Source organism: Carcharodon carcharias, chromosome 17 (genome assembly GCF_017639515.1).
Source record: "Carcharodon carcharias isolate sCarCar2 chromosome 17, sCarCar2.pri, whole genome shotgun sequence".
Lineage (NCBI taxonomy): Eukaryota > Metazoa > Chordata > Chondrichthyes > Lamniformes > Lamnidae > Carcharodon > Carcharodon carcharias.
In genome coordinates, this window is record NC_054483.1 from 27,279,034 (window position 1) to 27,297,825 (window position 18,792).

Below are 18,792 nucleotides of genomic sequence, written 5' to 3' on the forward strand. Positions count from 1 at the left end.
ACAAGGATGGACATGTTGACTGACTAATGGCTGGAGTGCGGGGTCAAGTCATGTGCTGATGGCTCCAGGAACACATTGAGTCACAGTTGTTAACCCTATAACCTGACCAGATCTAATTTTTCCCTCCCTTTCAAGAGGAACACAAATTTGGGGAAGTTGATGGCAATTTCTAAATTTCAGCTGTTGGATTAGCAAGCACATTGTTTTCAAATAAAACTAGAGTGCTCTGTGTCCCGCCTGTGAGAAATTGAGAGTTATTTTTGGGGACAGATGCATTTTTCAGACGATCTGCATGTGTTGCAGTACTTTAGGGCAGCTGCACAATGAGATGACAGGCTAATGAGGAGCTCGCTTCACATAGCCAACACTGAAGTTTCTTCCTGGAGAAGATAACTATAACAAGGGCCAGCTTTTGAACATTGTGCATTTATGTAGCATTTTGAGGCATTTATGGAATGAAGGCACGACCATCAAATGGTGGGTGAACGAGTGGGACGGGGACACGTAAGAGGCCAGAGTAAGAGAAGCGGAGAGATTTGCAGGTGGTGGGTGAGGCTATAAAGGGATTTAAAGACAAGGAGAAGGCTCTGGGGACCTGGGAGCCAACACAAGTCAACCAGGAGAGGGGAGTGGGACTTGGTGAACTGTGGGATAACACTGCAGAGTTTTCAATCTTCATTGTTTCAAATGATCCAGTACAGCAAGGGGATGAACTTCGAAAATAGAAGCCATAACAAACAGAGTGAGAGGGAATGGTTTGGGGAGACAGAAAGCCTGGCTCTCAAAAGTGGGCAGGGAGTCACTTACTCAATGGCTTTGTTGCTTGCAGAGTACTGTGCAGATAATGGGCAGCCATGGGTACTGCCAGTGGTGAAGAAAGTTCAACAGCAAATCGTTCACGATCCAACATTGAGCCACGAATACCTATCTGTGAGAGGACTCCCGGAATTCAACAGGGCAACAACTGCTTTAATACTAGGCGCAGATAGTATAGCCATTGTGGAAAAGAGGGTGAGTCTTTCAGGACTTTCAGTTCGTCAGTAGTTTGAACAAGTACATTCATAATTACTAAAGCAGCTCCTGTTACATGGCTAGACCAGGGCAAGTCTTCCTCGTTTGGGTAAGACCATAAGACGTAGGAGCAGAAGTAGGCCATTCAGCCCATCGAGTCTGCTCCACCATCCAATGAGATTATGGCTGATCTGATAATCCTCAACTCCACTTTCCTGCCTTTTCTCCAAAACCCTTGATTCCCTTACTGATTAAAAATCTGTCTGTCTCAGCTTTGAATATATTTAACAACTCAGCCTCTACAGCCCTCTGTGGGAAAGAGTTCTGCCGATTCGCTACTCTCTAAGAGAAGAAATTCCTCCTCATCTCTGTTTAAATGGGCAACGCCTTACTCTGAAGTTATGCCCCCTGGTCCTAGACCCTCCTGAAAGGGGAAGCAACCTCTCAGCATCTACCCTGTCAAGCCCCCTAAGAATCTTATATGTTTCTATAAGGTTGCCTCTCATTCTTCTAAACTCCAATGAGTTTAGCCCAACCTACTCAACTCTCCTCATAAGAAAATCCCTCCATCCCCAGGATCAACCTAGTGAACCTTCTCTGGACTGCCTCCAATGCCAGTATATCTTTCCTTAGATAAAGGAACCAAAACTGTTCACAGTATTCTAGGTGTGGTCTAACTGGTGCCTTGTACAGTCTTAGCAAGACTTCCCTATTTTTATACTCCATTCCCTTTGAAATAAAGGCCGACATTCCATTTGCCTTCCCTATTACCTGCTGAACTTGTATGTTAGCTTTTTGGGATTCATGCACGAGGACTCCCAAATCCCTCTGTGCTGCAGCTTTCTGCAGTCTTTCTCCATTTAAATAATATTCAGCTCCTCTATTCTTCCTGCCAAAGTGCATAACCTCACATTTTCCGACATTACATTCCATCTGCCAAGTTTTTGCCCACTTAACCCTGTCTATATCCCTCTGTAAACTCTTTGAGTCATCCTCACCACTTGCCTTCTCACCTATTTTTGTGTCATCCGCAAACTTGGCAATCGTACATTCATTCCCCTCATCTAAGTCATTAATATATATCGTGAATAATTGTGCCCCAGCACTGATCCCTGTGGCACTCCACTGGTTACAGGTTGAGATCCTGAAAATGCCCCCCTTATCCCAACTCTTTGTCTTCTCTTCATCTGAGCTGTCATTTCACACTGGATTCTTATTGGCTGCTGTGCTGTCCAAAAATCTCCCTTGTTCCCCGCTCTCCAGATTCCACTGAAGGGGTGTCAGGAGGTTGCAAAAGGAAAAGTCTGAGCAAGTACCACACTAGAACTGCCTGGGGCTCTCTCCTCCAGGAAAGACAAGGCTGAGGGGGTGACCTATCCAGCTTCCCATTGAATGCATCTACACGACTGTTCACCTCAGCCACTGCCTGTGGCAATGAGCTCCACACACCGGGTGAAGACATTTCTCCTGCATTTCCCATTGGATTTATCAGTGACTGTCTTATATTCCTGACCCCTCCAGTTCTGGTCTTACCCGCAAATGCAAACACCTTCTCTCAGTTTACCCTTTCAAACCCGTTCACCGTGTGAAGGATCTCCGTCTGGTCACCCCACAACTTTCTCTTTCAGGCAAAAGGACTGCAGCCTGTCCTGTCTTTTCCTGCTAGTTGTAGCCTATCGGTTTCATGATCACCCTTTGCTTTTCTCCTGTGTACCTCTGCGCTGCTGCTAGTTGTGTTAATAAAGAGTCCACTGTAACTTTGATGGCAGTTCCTCAGTAATCTCAGAGTTTAGGGACTGGGGGAAGTGGGGCAGGGGAACCCCCGATAATACTCGAAAACAAAGACTTTTAAAATTAACAGCTTTGTCAACACATCCGTACATTTCTCTCCAGGAAGAATGGAAGTGTTTTGTTGGTTAAAAAAGACCTGAAGCTATGTTAGGATTGAGAAGCTGTGTGTGGTGGGTCCCTGAGTTTCTGGAGGAGCAGCCCATGGTCCCACACTCTGGAAATCTCTGCCGAACATCCTTCTCCCTCCTGTAGGACACTCCTCGAGCCCATCGCTTTGACCAGACTTCACATCTGCCTGATTGCACCTCTGAAGCAGAGGGAGATGGTGACATAGCGGTCATGTCACTGGTCTGCTCATCCAGAGGCTCAGGCTAATGCGCTGGGGACACAGGTTCAAATCCCACCACGGCTGCTGGTGGAATTCAAATTCAATTCTTAAATCTGGGATTATAAAGCTGGTCTCAGTCATGGTGACCATAAAACTCTCAGCAATCGTTGTAAAAGCCCATCAGGCTCACTAATGCCCTTTAGGGAAGGAAATCTGTCACCCTTCCCCGGCCTACATGTGACTCCTGACCCACAGCAATGTGGCTGACTCTTAACTGTCCCCTGAAATGGTTGAGCCAGCCACTCAGTTCAAGGGCAGTTTAGGGATGGGCAACAAATGCTGGCCTTGTCAGCGACACCCACCATCCCATGAAAGGATATTTACAAAATTGCAGAGACTTGGTCAGTGGAACTTTAATGGCAGATAGCAAGGGCTGCTGAGAAGAGAAAGTAATCTGAGATTTCTAACCATTTCTTCTCAATGGCTGCCCCTCTCTCAGGCTGACAGTATACAGGTACCCGGAGGCTGTGGTTCTTTGTGCATGGGTGCACGCTTTCTGAAGAAGTGGTACACCATCACTCATCCCAAGGCGGTTGCAATCTACATCTCTTCCCCTTCATGGGGTGAGTGCTCCTGGCATTAGAGGATAAGTTCACGTTGAGTATTATGTTGGCTTGTTAACCGCGCTCAGTCACTTGCAGCTTAGTCCAAATCGTTAGATTCTCCACAAATTGAAATCTTTTTCAGCTGTATTTCTAAAGCTCACACTGCCTAAGAATTTTGACTTTGTCCTTCACAAACTATCTGAAGTCCCAAGGTGTTCAAGTTCATTGGCAAGCTTGCTCATCCTGTGCCAGAATCACTCTTGTCAGCTAAGGCTCACTGGCTGGTACCCTAGCCTTTAAGTCACAAGATGGTGGGTTCAAATTTCTCTTCAGAGGCTGGAGCACAAAAATCCTGGCTCAAATTTCCAGTGTTGAGGGAGTGCGGCACTGTCAGAGGTGCCATCTTTCAGTTCAGACTTTAACACAAGGACTGCCACCCCTTAATCTGTCCCCTCAGGTGGATATACAAGGTGCCGCTACACCATTTGGGTGAGCAGGGGAGTTATCCCAGGGTACTGACCAGTATTTATCCCTCATATAACATCACCACATAACATGGTCCAGCCATTATCGCCTGGCTAATTTGGAATCTTTCTGTGCACCCACCGCTTGCAACTTAATTTCCTGCATTACAACAGCATTCCAGCTTCAAAATCATTGCCTTAACTGCAAATGGGGTATTCTGAAGTTGTGAAAGGTGATATTGAAATGCAAGGTGAATCATGATGTTTCAGGGAAATGGAATCTTTCTGCCCGTTTGTCTGCCTAAATCCATGTAATGGAATTACAGGGGCATCCCAGCTTGTGCATGGTGATGTCAGGGTAAAGGTTGAAAGACTTCAATCCATTTGTCATTGGGTGGTCGTGAGAGATGCCCAATTTCTAGGCACCTTGGGCGTCTCGAAGTGGTCACTCTGACCACAACCAATTGAGGTGAGGGTTGGGGGGTGGGGGGGGGGGCGGGGGGTAGGGTGGGGGCAAGGTCCCGCTAAGTTCAGCTGCTACTGCCAGGGAAACCGCTTGCAAGCATTTCAAAGATTTCCAAGCGGGAACAAGCTCTGTTTGTTTCTCTCTTGATAGAGACTCACATGACTGTCTTCCAAGAAGCTGGGTTTATGGATATCTTCAAATATCGTTACTGGGACAATGAGAATCTGTGTGTGGCTATTCACAAGTGGCTCGAAGACCTGCAGGTATCTGAAAGCAGACAGTGATCAGAACCGGCTTTGTAATGTCCCAGGGTGGGTAGCAGTAGCACATCAGCCTTTTTGGTTCCCTATGCGCAGATCTCCCATTGGCATTGCACATAGTGAGTCAGTCGATGTGGCATTTCAGTCAAACAAGAAGTTAGATTTTGTAGCGAAGATATGTTTGCAGGTCTAACAGCTCGCAATGTGTTGGAATTAGGCGTCTCACAGCGAACCCCATTGCTCAGATTTCCTGCCAAACTCGTCTGCTCCAAAATTTTCACACTGCGCTACTCAGTGCAAGTGTGAGCTGGCGCCAGCAGGAACGCGGGAAAGGGATGTCAGTGAACAGCGGCACCTCTGTCACTGTGACCCACCCGCTTAAAGATTGAGAAAGAAGGGGAGGAACAACGGAGAAGAGAATTGGGTGAATTCGAGTGAAATCAGGCACAGAAAGAGAAATGTGGGAAAGGGGAAAAAAAAGATGGGTTAAGAGAAAGTGAAAAAAAATGACAGAAAGGGCAAGTAAGGAAAGGATGTAAAAATGTAACATTTTTAAAAGGTCTCCAAACAATTTACTACCTGCAGAAATGAGACTGCACTGTTTAATTTGTTCCCTTTCTGGGCTAGAGAGGCTGACACTGCAGGAACGTAAATCTGTTTGTCAAAAGTTCCTTGCGCTGTTAAATGCTAGCCCTAACTTGCTATGGTTCAATGGTTCACTGTACACAAAGGCAGCAATTTATGGGTCAGCTGAGGGGAAGCTCACATTTTCACAATGCTAACGGCGGTGTGGAACAAATCGTCCAGCGCCTTATGGCCATTCACGATTCACACTCTCTCTCTCTTCCCCTCCAAAATTGCCGCATTGTCTCATACACTTGTCTTTTCATCAGCTAACATCAGTTTGCAATTGAAACTCGCTGATCATTTCCCAGCCAACTGTGGCTCTCTGGCCACAATGGCTGGCAAAGGAAGCTGTTCCCGTCAGTTGATTGTACATGGACAAGGGTGCACAGCTTGAAGATTTTGAGAAAGAGATGCAGGGGGTGCGGGGGTGTGAAGAAGTCTCTTACACGGCGAGTGGAAATGGCCTTGACCTCTCTGCGTACAAGAGTGGTGGAAGTGGAGTCAGGCGATGATTTCAAAAGGAAATTTAAGGGGCACTTGAAGAAAAGAAATTTGCAGGGATTGAGCGGAAGAGTGGGATTGATTGGGGAACCATCATGGTTTCAATGGGCTGAATGGCCTCCTATGCTGCAATGACACTGTGACCCAATAGTTTGAACAAGCTTTGACATATATGAGAATACTGGAGGGATGTTTTTGGCATGAGCGAGGGTATAAGGGACTTAATTTTGCATCTGCATATCACAGCCTTTGACTTCTGTTCCTTCTCCAGAACGCACCGGAATATTCCATTGTGGTGCTACATATTGCAGCTCATTGGCCGACTGCAATGGACCCAACCCCTGCCGAGTGGAAGCAGATTGCAGAGGTCATGAAGGTGAGGGGGTAACGTGAATCGAGAGTCAAGCATAACCCATTAAATCCCGCTGTGACTCAGTGGGTCGCAGTCCCACCACTCAGTCACAAGGTTGTGAGTTCAAGTCCCACTCCAGAGACTCAAGCATGAAAATCTAAGCAACATTCCAGTGCCGTACTGAGGGAGTGCTGCCCTGCCATCTTTCAGATGAGACATAAAAAGAGGCTCCATCTCCCCTCTCAGGGTCAATCCCATGGCACGATTGGAAGAAGAGCAGCAGAATTCTCCCAGTTGTCCTGGGACCAATGTTGCTAAAACAGATTATCAGGTCATTATCACTTTACTGTTTGTGGGAGTTTGCTGAGCAGGAATTGGCTGCCCTGTTTCCTACGTTACAAGTGATTGAACTTCAAAGGTTCATCATTGGCTGTGAAGCTCTTTGGGATGTCCCGAGGTTGCAAAAGGCACCAGCTTATGCAGGCCGTATGTCCCAACAACTGGCAGATCAAATCAAATGGCACGTCCCTTCGACTGATCGCAATCGGCAGAGGACTGGCCGTACTCAACCAGCCCGTACTTGAAAAACTCGGGACGTGACGTCTAACGTTAGATGTGATGCCGCAGTTGGACAGCACTTGCAGAACAATCCCGAGTGTGCTAGGAATTACAGTAACAACTAATTTAAGACGATTAGTCGGGCTTGCAATGTGGCTCAGTTCCACTTGCTAGAAGCTACATATATTCACACGCAGGGGACCTGTCCTCCACAAGCTTTGTGCCTGTTTTAATTTAGCAAATTTGTGGAGGATAATAGTTCCCCCCGTGCACTCTGCATGGCAATGCCTTAACCAATCAAAGTTGATGGGTCAACCAATCAACTCTCCTTTTGTCAGGTAGTATAAATGGTTGATCCCTTAAAAATTTGGCTTTCCTGCATCTGTGGCGCTAGCAAGTGGTGTGTTTCAGTGAACCTGTCTCACCTATGACCAGTAATTCCCTTGCCCACGCCCTGACCTTGTCCAGTTGTTTCCTTGTCAACGCACAATAAATTGTCATTACACAAGACAGTGGTAGAGGGTTCAGAAATGTGATCGAGGGAACCACCCAGTGGCCAGAAGCTGTAACTGTTGATATTAACGGCAAGTGGTTGCACCCAGATTTCCAACTGAACTGAGTCTTGTGGAAACTGACCTCTGGGAAACATGCAAAACGGACCCAGTCTGTCCGTCTGTGTCTCTTTCTCTCTCCCTTTCCCTCGCTGTTGGAAAAATATATCATTATTAAATGAGGGGATGATATCGAACCGAGTCTAACCATGTGAGGAACCAGATCTCAGAGCAGTAAAGTGAAGTAGCTTTATTCAAGCTTGCTAATGGAGTTTATTCAAAACAGTTCAGGATGGGGAATTCACAGCAAACCCTTTGCTGCTGCTGAAGCCACGTTCCAACCAAGTGGCAGACAGCAAGCAGACAATGTCAGGATTCATCCTTCTCCCATTTTCAAGGTGGTGACACGCACCATTTCAATGACAATTGCAGGGGTTGAAATTTTCTAAAATAACCACACTCCATGTGGCACTTGCCCTTTAAGTCCTTCCGGAATTTTCTACCACCCCGGCTGGGAGGGGGGATCAGGGGCATGGGTGGGTGTGATTGTGACAAAGATGTGATTATGTGAATGTGAACTTGTCCACTGCGGTAGGAAGAATAAAAAAGGCAGCACCTTGTTTACATGGCAAGAGATTGCAGAGCTCTTGAGGTGCAGAGAGATCTGGGTGTCCTAGCACATGAATCAGAAGTTAGTGTACAAGGAAAGCTCTTCCTATTAGCTGTGTCCTAGAGGACACAGATTTCATGTTTTGGGCAAGAGTTGGGGTGGTTGGGGTAACGTGAGGAGTAACTTTTTTTTTCACATGGTGAGTGGTAATGAGCTGGAACTCGCTGCTCAGGAGGGTGGTGGAAGTGGAGATGACTCACGAAATCGGATGGGCATTTGAACGGGATAAACCTGCAGGGTTACAGGGGCCCAGCGAGCTCATGGGACCCACTGGCTTGCTCCATAGGGTGCCGCCACAGGCTCGACGGGCTGAACGTCCTCTTTGTGCCATAACGACCGCATGAGGCGGGAATAAAATCGATCTGATTGGGTGGAGTGCTGGGAGGTGAAAGGTCATTCCTTTTCGGGGTGGATCCAACCACAGTTGGCACAGTTGGTTCTGTGAGACATCCTCATCTTACAACCTTCCCAGTCCTGTAAGCTTTGATTGCTCCCGCTGTGTTGGCCTGTTATCAGGTGAATCAGACTGTTTGTCTCTGACTGCAAGCTTTGATGTATTTTCTCTTTTTCTTTTCAGAGGAAGAAACAGTTTCCTTTCTTCTATGTCACAGCTCAGGGCCTGGCATCTGGAGATTTGAATAAAGATGCTTGGCCTGTCAGACACTTTGTCACGGAGCGCTTTGAACTATTCTGTGCTCAGTCTTTCGGCAAGAACTTTGGCTTATACAGTGAGTTCGCTGGGCTGATTCCTGGGATGAAAGGCTCTGTCTGATGAGGAGAGGTTGAGCAGGTTTGGTCCGATACCCATCGGAGTTTAGAAGAACGAGAGGTGATCTTATTGAAACAAATAATAATCTGAGGGAGCTTGACAGGGTAGATACTGAGAAGACGTTTCCTCTCGCGGGGGAATCCAGAACTAGAGGGCGCAGTATGAAAATGAGGGGTTTCCCTCATTTAAGGCTGAGATGAGGAGGAATTTCTTCTCTCAGAGGATTGTCAGCCTGTGGAATTCTCTTCCCCAGAGAGCAGGGGAGGCTGGGTCATGGAATATATTCAAGGCTGAGTTAGACAGATTTTTGATTGACAAGGGAGTCGAGGGTTATGGAGGCAGACAGGGGAGCGGAGTTAAGGCCACAATTGATCTTATCGAGGAGGCTCGAGGAGCCGAATGGCCTACTCCTGCTCCTAATTCATATGTTCTTAAGTTGCCCTCATGATGCACTGTTTGCACAGGCACAGGGAGCAGCAATTGCAGCATGCTGTTGCCTTATATGAATTACACTTCTGCTGCTTTCCACACCGGGACACAGGAGGTATCCAGGCAGTGTGAGAAGGTGAAGGGGTACAAGCAGCAGGAGACAAAGAGGCAGAGCTACCATTACCCGAAGGATTTGAGGGCTCAGGAGAGACAAAGTTGGTGGTCTAGGCATTTATATAGCGCCTTTGATTGGTTCAGTAAAATGTCCCAAGGAGCCTCCCAGGGAGCATCAATCCGACAACATTTGACACTGAGCCACAGGAGGAGATATCAGGACAGATGTCCAAAAGCTTGGTCAAAGATGGAGGTTCTAAGGAGCCTCTGAAAGGAAGCAGGGGAGGTTTATGAAGGGAATTCCAGAGCTTAGGACCCAGGCTGTGGAAGGCACGCCCGCCAATGATGGAGAGACGGAAACCTGGGAAGCTCAACTGGCTGGAATTGGAGGTGTGCAGAGACCTCGGGGGGCTGTTGAGCTTGAGGAAGTTACAGATAGGGAGGGGTGAGACCATGGAGGAACCTGAAAACGAGGACGAATTTCATTCATTAAAATTGAGGCAGTCGTGGACTGGGAGCCAATGTAGGTCAGCGAGAATGGCATGATGAGTGAATGTGACATGGGAGGACAGGACAGCAGAGATTTAGCTGACCTGAAATTTCAGGAAGGTGGGTGAACACTGGGATCAGGTGGGTTCTATAATGAGTGGGTGATCTGCTCTTTGAGATTACCACCCAGTGAAGCAGAAAAGCTATCCCTTATGTGACAGACAATCATAGACTGATACAGAGGTCAGTAAGAGAGCAATAGCACCTCATCTCTGTTGACACATAAGATGCTGAGTAGCCGATAGAAACTTTCCAAAGAAAATGCTTTCAAGAGATGTGATCCTTTATCTAACTGGGCCAACCCTTTCATCCAATAATTTTCCTCCCTTTCCCAGATGACAGGGTTGGAAGTCTGACAGTTGTATCCAGGGATAATTACACCCTCATCAGGATCCGATCTCAGATGGAGTTAGCAGCAAGGCAGACATGGTCAAACCCTCCACGTTATGGTGCCCGTATCGTAGCAACGATACTTAATAACCCAGCCTTCTTTGCTGAATGGTGAGTGTCAAGTAAAGGGTTAACATCAGAAGCACGTGATACTGAGGTCATGCTGATGTAACATCACAGGATTGGGTAACGGAGGTCTGGAGGGAGGAGAGGTTCCAAACTCGTGCAGAGGTCCCAATATGTATGTCGTAGCTGTAAACAAAGAGTAATGGCTTTAGTAAACGACAGTCTCGAGCAGCTTACTCTGGGAGAACCCGACAAGCCCCAAGGAACTCTGGCCAGGCCTCCAAACACAGGATGAAACAGGAAGGGCGAATCATCTTCCGGAGGTGTGAGAAACTGAAGGGTGCTGTGATTAAAACGCTGGTGATTTTTATTTAGGCCGATGTATGGTAACTGGGGACTAAAAATGGTTTTGCGCGCTAATCATCTAATCCCATGACTCCCCGAAATGTTCCTTGCTCCCACTGGACTAACAGCATGCTTTCCTGCCCCTGAAACGAACAGTCTGACGGTCACCAGGACGAGCATTGACCTGTCAGCTTTCAGTGACCTCAGCAAATCCCAAAGTGATTTCCAGCCAGCGAAATACTTTTCACTGTGGCCACTGTTGTCATGGAAGAAACATGGCAGCCAGTGTGTGCACAGCAAGATCCCACGCACAGCACTGTGACAATGCCTGGAGAATCTGTTTTCCAGTGCTTTTGGAAGAGGGGATAAATATTGTCCAGGACACCAGGGTTAACTCCCCTGTTCTTCTTGGAAACGCTTCCATGGGATCTTTCCTGCGCTATGTTCAGCTATCCGGTGATGGCAGCCGGAGACATGAGAAACAGTCAAGTCAAAATGGTTGTGCGAACAGGGATGAATGAGGAAGCAACTGGGAATCTAACTTTTGAGGGGACAGAGTGTAAGGAAGGACGGAGAAGCTGAAAACAAACAATGTGGCCTGCAGGCTGTACCTGGGAGACTAACAGATGGAATGGGAAAAAACTGGGCGACTGTGGGAAAGAGTGTGAGGATACAAATATACACGAGGGGTATTGTATAGATAATTCCAAAACCCACAGTGGGGGGTACATACACTCCCAGAACTCACAACAGGGGGTAAGTACACCCCCAGAACTCACAACAGGGGGTAAATACACCCTCAAAACCCACAACAGGGGGTAAATCTACCCCCAAAACTCATACCAGGGAGTATTAAAATACCTCAAAACCCACACCAGGGGCTATTCTACACCCCCAAAGCCCACTCCAGGGGGTATTTTACACTCCCAAAACCCACTCCAGGGGGTATTTGAAAAGAGGTTACATCAGCAATCAGTGTTGGGGATGATCTATTATCCTGCAGAGTGGATTGGCTAACTAACAGAAAACAGAGTCAGGATAAATGGATCATTTTAGGTTGGCAAGCAGGATCTCGTGCTGTGTCACAGGGATCAGTGCCGGGTCCTCTACTATTTACAATCTCCATCAATCACTTGGATAAAGGGTAAAGGATAACGGCACGGTTGCTAAATTTGCTGATGACAAAGACAGGTAGAAGAGTAAGTTGCCAAGAAGAGGTAGGGAGTCTGCAAAGGGACACAGATAAGGTTAAGTGAGTGGGGAAAAAAAATTGGCCAATGGAGTTCAATGTGGGAAATGTGAACAGGTCGACTTTGGCAGGAAGAACAGAAAAGCAGAATATTATCTAAATAGAGAGAGACTGCAGAATTCTGAGGTAAAGAGAGATCTGGGTGATGTGCTGGATGAATCAGGAAAGGTTAGTATGCAGGCACAGCAAGTGATTAGGAAGGTAAATGGAATGTTCTCATTTATTGCAAATGGAATATAAAGGTGGGGATTTTTTGCTTTAATTGTAGAGGGTATTGGTGAGACCACAGCGAGAGTGATATATACAATTTTGGTCTTCTTAGATAAGGAGGGATATACCTGGACTGGAAGCAGTTCAGAGAAGGTTCATGGCTGATCGCTGGGGTCTGTCTCATGAGGAAAGGTTGGCCAGGCTGGGCCTGTATCCATTGTAGTTCAGAAGAATGAGAGGTGATCTTATTGAAACATGTAAGATCCTGAGGGGGCTTGACAGGGTGGATGCTGAGAGGAGGTTTCCCCTGGTGGGACAGACCAGTACTTGGGTTACACAGTTTAAAAATAAGCGGTCTCCAATTCAAGACAGATAGGAGGAGGAATTCCTTTCCTCAGAGGGTCATGTGTCTGAGAAATTCTCTCCCCCAGCAAGCACTGGAGGCTAGCTGGTTGAATATGTTCAGGGTTATGGGCAGGAAAGTGAAGTTAAGGCCACAAACAGGTCAGTCACAATCTTATCAAGTGGTGAAGCCAGCTCACGGACTGAATGGCCCACTCCTGCTCCTAGCTCTTCTGAAGTGATGATCTCAATAACACTAATTAATTAGATGAATGGGAACACAGAGCATTTGGTTTCCCTGGATCATCTCAGTGTGGGTTCCCATTAGCTCTCAGAATCTATCCGGTATTTTCCAGAGGTGACCAGGTGTGCAGATGAGGGCAATGCATTTGACGTAGTCTACTTGGGCTTCAGCAAGGCTTTTGATAAGGTCCCACATGGAAGACTGATAATGAAGGAAAGAGCCCATGGGATTCAAGGCAATTTGGCAAATTGGATCCAGAATTGGCTGAGTGGCAGGAAGCAGAGGGTGATGGTTGAAGGGTGTTTTTGTGACTGGATGCCTGTGTCCAGTGGGGTTCCACAGGGATTGGTGTTGGGTCCCTTGCTGTTTGTGGTATATATAAATGATATAGACTTGAATGAGGGAGGGTTGATCAGTAAGTTCGCAGGTGACACAGAAATTGGTGGGGTGGTAAATAGTGAGGAGGATAGCCTTAGATTACAGGAGGGTATAGATGGGCTGGTCAGATGGGCTGATCAGTGGCAAATGGAATTTAATCCGGATAAGTGTGAGGTAATGATGCACTTGGGCAGGACAAACAAGGCACAGGAATACACAACAAATGGTAGGACCTTGCAAAGTACCGAGGATCAGAGGGACCTTGGTGTGCATGTCCACCGGTCCATTGGGGTAGCAGGACAGGTAGATAAGGTGGTTAAGAAGACATATGGGATATTTGCCTTTATTAGCCAAGGCATAGAATATAAGAGCAGGGAGGTTATGCTGAAACTGTATAAAACGCTGGTTAGGCCACAGCTAGAGTATTTTGTGCAGTTCTGCTATCCACGTCATAGGAAGGATATGATTGCACTAGAGAAAGTGCAGAGGAGATTTACCAGGATGCTGCCTGGGCTGGAGAGTTTTAGTTATGAGGAGAGATTGGATAGACTGGGATTATTTTCCTTGGAGCAGAGGAGATTGAGGGGAGACATGATTGAGGTGTATAAAATTATGAGGGGCATAGATAGGGTGGACAGGAAGGAACTTTTCCCCTTGGTGGGGGGATCAATAACCAGGGGGCATAGATTTAAGGTAAGGGGCAGGAGGTTTAGAGGGGACGTGAGGAAGAATTTTTTCACCCAGAGGGTGGTGGGAATCTGGAACCCGCTGCCTGATAGGGTGGTGGAGGCAGAAACCCTCATAACATTTAAGAAATATTTGGATGTGCACTTGCAATGTCATGGCATACAAGTCTATGGGCCTAGTGCTGGAAAATAGGATTAGAATAGTTAGGTACTTGTTTGACCGGCGCAGACTCGATGGGCCGATGGGCCTTTTCCTGTGCTGTAGACCTCTTTGACTCCATGACCTGTCCTTCAATTTGCTGATACAATCAGCCCCCCAATGCTGTTCTGTCTGGTCAAACTCAGGAAGTCTGGGGATGAAGAGGGCCTGCTCACCTCCAGGGGGAACAGTTTTCTCACGGAATCCCTTGCTCTTGGTCCGTAGGCGGGAGAACCTGAAGAGGATGGCCGAGCGTCTGATGTTGCTCAAGGAGAAGTTGAAGGAGGAGCTGCGGACACTGGGAACACTGAGATCCTGGGAACATATCACCAGACAGATTGGATTGTTCATTTATCCTGGATTCACAGGTAGGTGAGCAAAGCCCATGGATCCTGTGGTCAGTGAGCTGGGCGGAGTGTATCATCGGCACAGGCCTCAGGCATTGTGCTCATCACAGCCCAACAGAGCGTCCACTCACGCTTCCCATTCCCTATTCCAAGTCCCAGCGACCTGCCAAAAGCAGGCTTCACTCGACAATCGGTCATCCCAGATTGCCATGCGCACTCGTCAATCCCGTCGGTCATTCCTTGCTGGGGAAACCGGAATGCTGTCACCCCCTTCCGCTTCAGCCTGTGCACGGGGACCTCTACGCAGCATCTCCGAGAGAGTCCGGCCGAGCTGACACACATTCCAAGCCAAGGTTTGGGATTGATCCAGGGAGCTGGATCGTGGCAGGATCAGCCCTTCAGTCCTGGGACGAAGAGACTCCATGGATTGTGTAACTGCAGCATCCTCTCACAAGAGCCCCCATATGAATTAGGAGCAGGAGGAGGCCATTCAGCCCTTCGAGCCTGCTCCACCATTCAATAAGGTCAAGGCTGATCTTCGACCTGAAATATACCTTCCTGCACTATCCCCTTAATTCTCTTCTGCTCGTCAATCTACTCAATGACAGAGCATCCACAGTTTCTGCAATCGAGAATTCCAAAGATTCACAACCAGTAGAGAGCGACAGAGAAAGGACAGGGGAGCTGAGTTTCGCTTGAAGAGAACCAGCAGTGATACAATGGGCTGAATGGTCTTGTTTTGTACTTCAGCCATTCTCTGATTCTGTGAAGAGATGTTTCCTCATTTGAGTCCTAAATGGCTGAGCCCTCATTCTGATACTGTGACACCCCCCGTGTTTGAGGATCCCGATGGCAGCAATGCTGCCCCAGCTTTCACTCTCGGGTGAAACTGATATCTTTTTTTCTTCTCCATGAAATGGAGAAGGTGAATTTTAGCCACAGAATTTAGAAATAATTGTTCCATCAAGTCTCCAGTATCAAACCGACACTTGTGGGGTCATCAGGGGCTCCATGGGGAGCACTCTCGTCTCCAGGTCAGAAAGCCGTAGGTTCAAATCCCACTGCAGAGCCTTGAGTGCATCATTAAGGCTGAGATTTCCAGTACTGTACTGAGGGAGTGCCACACTGTCAGAGGGTCAGTACTGAGGGAGTGCCGCACTGTCAGAGGGTCAGTACTGAGGGAGTGCCACACTGTCAGAGGGTCAGTACTGAGGGAGTGCCGCAAGGTCAGAGGGTCAGTACTGAGGGAGTGCCACACTGTCAGAGTGTCAGTACTGAGGGAGTGCTGCACTGTCAGAGGGTCAGTACTGAGGGAGTGCTGCCCTGTCAGAGGGTCAGTACTGAGGGAGTGCTGCCCTGTCAGAGGGTCAGTACTGAGGGAGTGCTACACTGTCAGATGTGCTGTCTTTCAAATGAACCATTAAACTGAGACGCGGTCTGGACTCTCAAATCCCCTGGGCATTATTTTGAAGATGAGCAGGAGAAGTTTTCCTTGGTGTCCTGGTTTATATTCATCCTCCAAATGAACATCACTAAAATCAAATAATCTGGTCAAGAGCACAATGTTGTTTGTGGGAGCTTGCTGTGCACAAACTGGCTGCAGCCTTTCCTACACTGACTGTAGCTCATTAACTGGAAAATGCTTTGAGGTTGTCTTGAAGCTGCTTGAAAGACAAGTCTGACTTTCTTTGCTAATTAACTTCCAAGATCAAACCATTCCCCACTGTCCTTAACTGAGATATTTGTGAATTGAGCAGATTTCCAGATTGACTACTTGATGAAGAAGAAACATATTTACCTCTCATCTATTGCGCAAATCAACATCAGCTTAATTAACAGTCAGAACCTTACCTACATAGCACAGTGCATCAATGAAGCTGTGCTGTCAAATCCTGAAGACATGAAGTTATAAACAGATAAACTCATTTGACTGGGAACTTCGGGGGTTGGGGGAGTGGGGGTTTTTACAATGCTATTGTCAACCACAGCAAAATATTTTCCTCCTTCGTCTGTATTCCATGTCAAGTGAGCTGTGTGTAATGCAAGAAAAGGCCCATGTTTAATGATGGTACAGTTTGCTATGTATCATTTGGATGTGAATAAAGCACTTAACTTAATGATTCAGCTTTGTCTGTGTCGTGGATATGAAACGGGCTGGGTGAGTCACATTGAAGGCGAATGGGAAAGGAGATAGTGCGGGTATCTCCCTGTCCGTTCCATCAGTTAGACTCTACCCCCTGCATTCTACAGCTGCGTCATTTCCGTGGCTGAGCTTGCTGGAAAGCTGAACTGCAGCTGGCACGGGGAGGGGTAATGGAGCGTCTGGGACTACCTCCGTGAATGACAGGGCCAACAGGGCCTCTCCAAGAACTATTCACTCCCTGAAGGAATGAGACTCCACGGTTTGAATTGTTCCCTTTTTGGGCTGCAGGGGTTGGGTGGAATCGCGGGATCAATTACCAGTCCTGATGCTTTCAATTGCCAGGATTCATCTCCTGAGGAGAGTTTAACACCATTTCATGTGAAAATCCAGAAAGTCCTTTAAAATAACGGAGGGGTGGAGGGCCAAGGGAAGGATGTAATTGTGGGAGACAAGTAGCTGAATGGTGTCAATTAACCAGCAGGGTTCTGGGATTCACAGCTGGTGAATCTCTTCATCCCCTGAACCCACTGGCTGATTTGTGCTCTGATTCCTGATATTTATTTTCCCAGTACTGTAAGGCCCCAGCTATTTAAACAGGAGATTCTGGATGCTGTGGTCTCGTGGGGGAAGAATTGTCAAACCTTCATCCGGGTTGGCAAGGTGGGACAACTGCTGGAAACAGAGCAGGCCAGAGCAAATGTACATTTCAGGAAGCTGCCTTCGTTTCTGATCTCTGCTACTCTCTGAATATCCACGACAAATGCACACAGTCTCAGCCACCACTTTCCGACAGCTGGATCTCTGACCACAAGGTGGCAATGCAGGCCACATGTGCACTGGCCTCTCTTGCCTCGTCTTTCACAGTCAACAGAATCAGAAGGTGCAAGACAAGTTGGGACAAGTGAGGTTTGGGCAGGGTATCGCGGGGTGAGGCACATTTCCAGCTCAGTGCCATCACACTGAATGTCCAGTTCAAGGAGAACATGAAGAGCCAGCCTTGGGTGCTGTCCTCATCTTATTCAATTCATTTCCTTGAGTTTTAAAATATTTAAGCAGAACAAAGCTATTTATTTACCCGAGAAGAACTCAGGTTGCTGTAACCATAGTTACAGCGTTGCCAGCTCAAGTTGGACCGATTCCTGGAGCTTTCACCACATGACCACAAATGGCCCAGCCCACACCCTCCCACCATTGGTTAACCAACACGTCCATCTTGGCGTTTTCCCCACAGCCAATCAGAAGGACTTACTAATTGAATGATCAATAACTGTCTTGGCCAATTCCAATATTCATAGAAAATGAATAAAGACAATAATTTAAAAAATTATTTAAACCTGCCTTCCACCATCCCCGGATTTTACTTACAGTAGCATGTGGGAGATGAATCCTTAGTTCCTGAAGACCTCCAAGCTATTCCTGGAAGGTTGGTAACCCTAACAATAGCAATCAAAGTGACTGTTGGTTCCTGATGATTTTCATTGCTGGGGATGTATGAGTGGGTTTCTCACATACTCCAGGTAGATGAGGTTCCTCTTTGGGGTGTGGATTCAGAACATTTACTCCCTGAGGTCTATCAGACTAAGATCCCACTAAAAAGCTTTCAGCTCATTTTGCTTCCAAGTAACATTCGCCCAACACAAGCATCAGGCAATGACCATCTCCAACAAGAGAGAATCCAACCATCACCCCTTGATGTTCAATGGCATTACCATCACTGAATCCCCCACCATCAACATCCTGGGGGTTACCATTGACCAGAAACTGAGCTGGACTAGCCATATAAATACTGTGGCTACAAGAGCAGGTCAGAGGCTAGGAATCCAGCGTTGAGTAACTCACCTCCTGACCACCCCGCCCCCCCCCACACCCCCACCAAAGCCTGTCCACCATCTACAAGGCACAAGTCAGGATTATGATGGAACACTCCCCACTTGCCTGGATGAATGCAGCTCCCACAACACTCAAGAAGCTCGACACCATCCAGGGCAAAGCAGCGCCACTTGATTGGCACCCCTTCCACAAACATTCACTCCCTCCACCACCGACGCACAGTAGCAGCAGTGTGTACCATCTACAAGATGCACTGCAGGAACTCTGCTCCTTAGACAGCACCTTCCAAACCCATGACCACTACCAGCTAGAAGGACA

General features: G+C 47.4%; 1 protein-coding gene across 1 annotated transcript; it reads left to right on the forward strand.

Moving 5' to 3' along the window:
• Positions 1-810: 810 nt before the first annotated feature.
• Positions 811-16,413, forward strand: LOC121289621 (aspartate aminotransferase, cytoplasmic-like). Its single transcript, XM_041209251.1, has 8 exons — positions 811-1,011; positions 3,630-3,753; positions 4,816-4,928; positions 6,325-6,429; positions 8,762-8,912; positions 10,381-10,546; positions 14,380-14,522; positions 16,259-16,413. Exons 1-8 carry the CDS (start codon positions 811-813, stop codon positions 16,411-16,413), a joined length of 1,158 nt encoding a protein of 385 aa, XP_041065185.1.
• Positions 16,414-18,792: the final 2,379 nt, after the last annotated feature.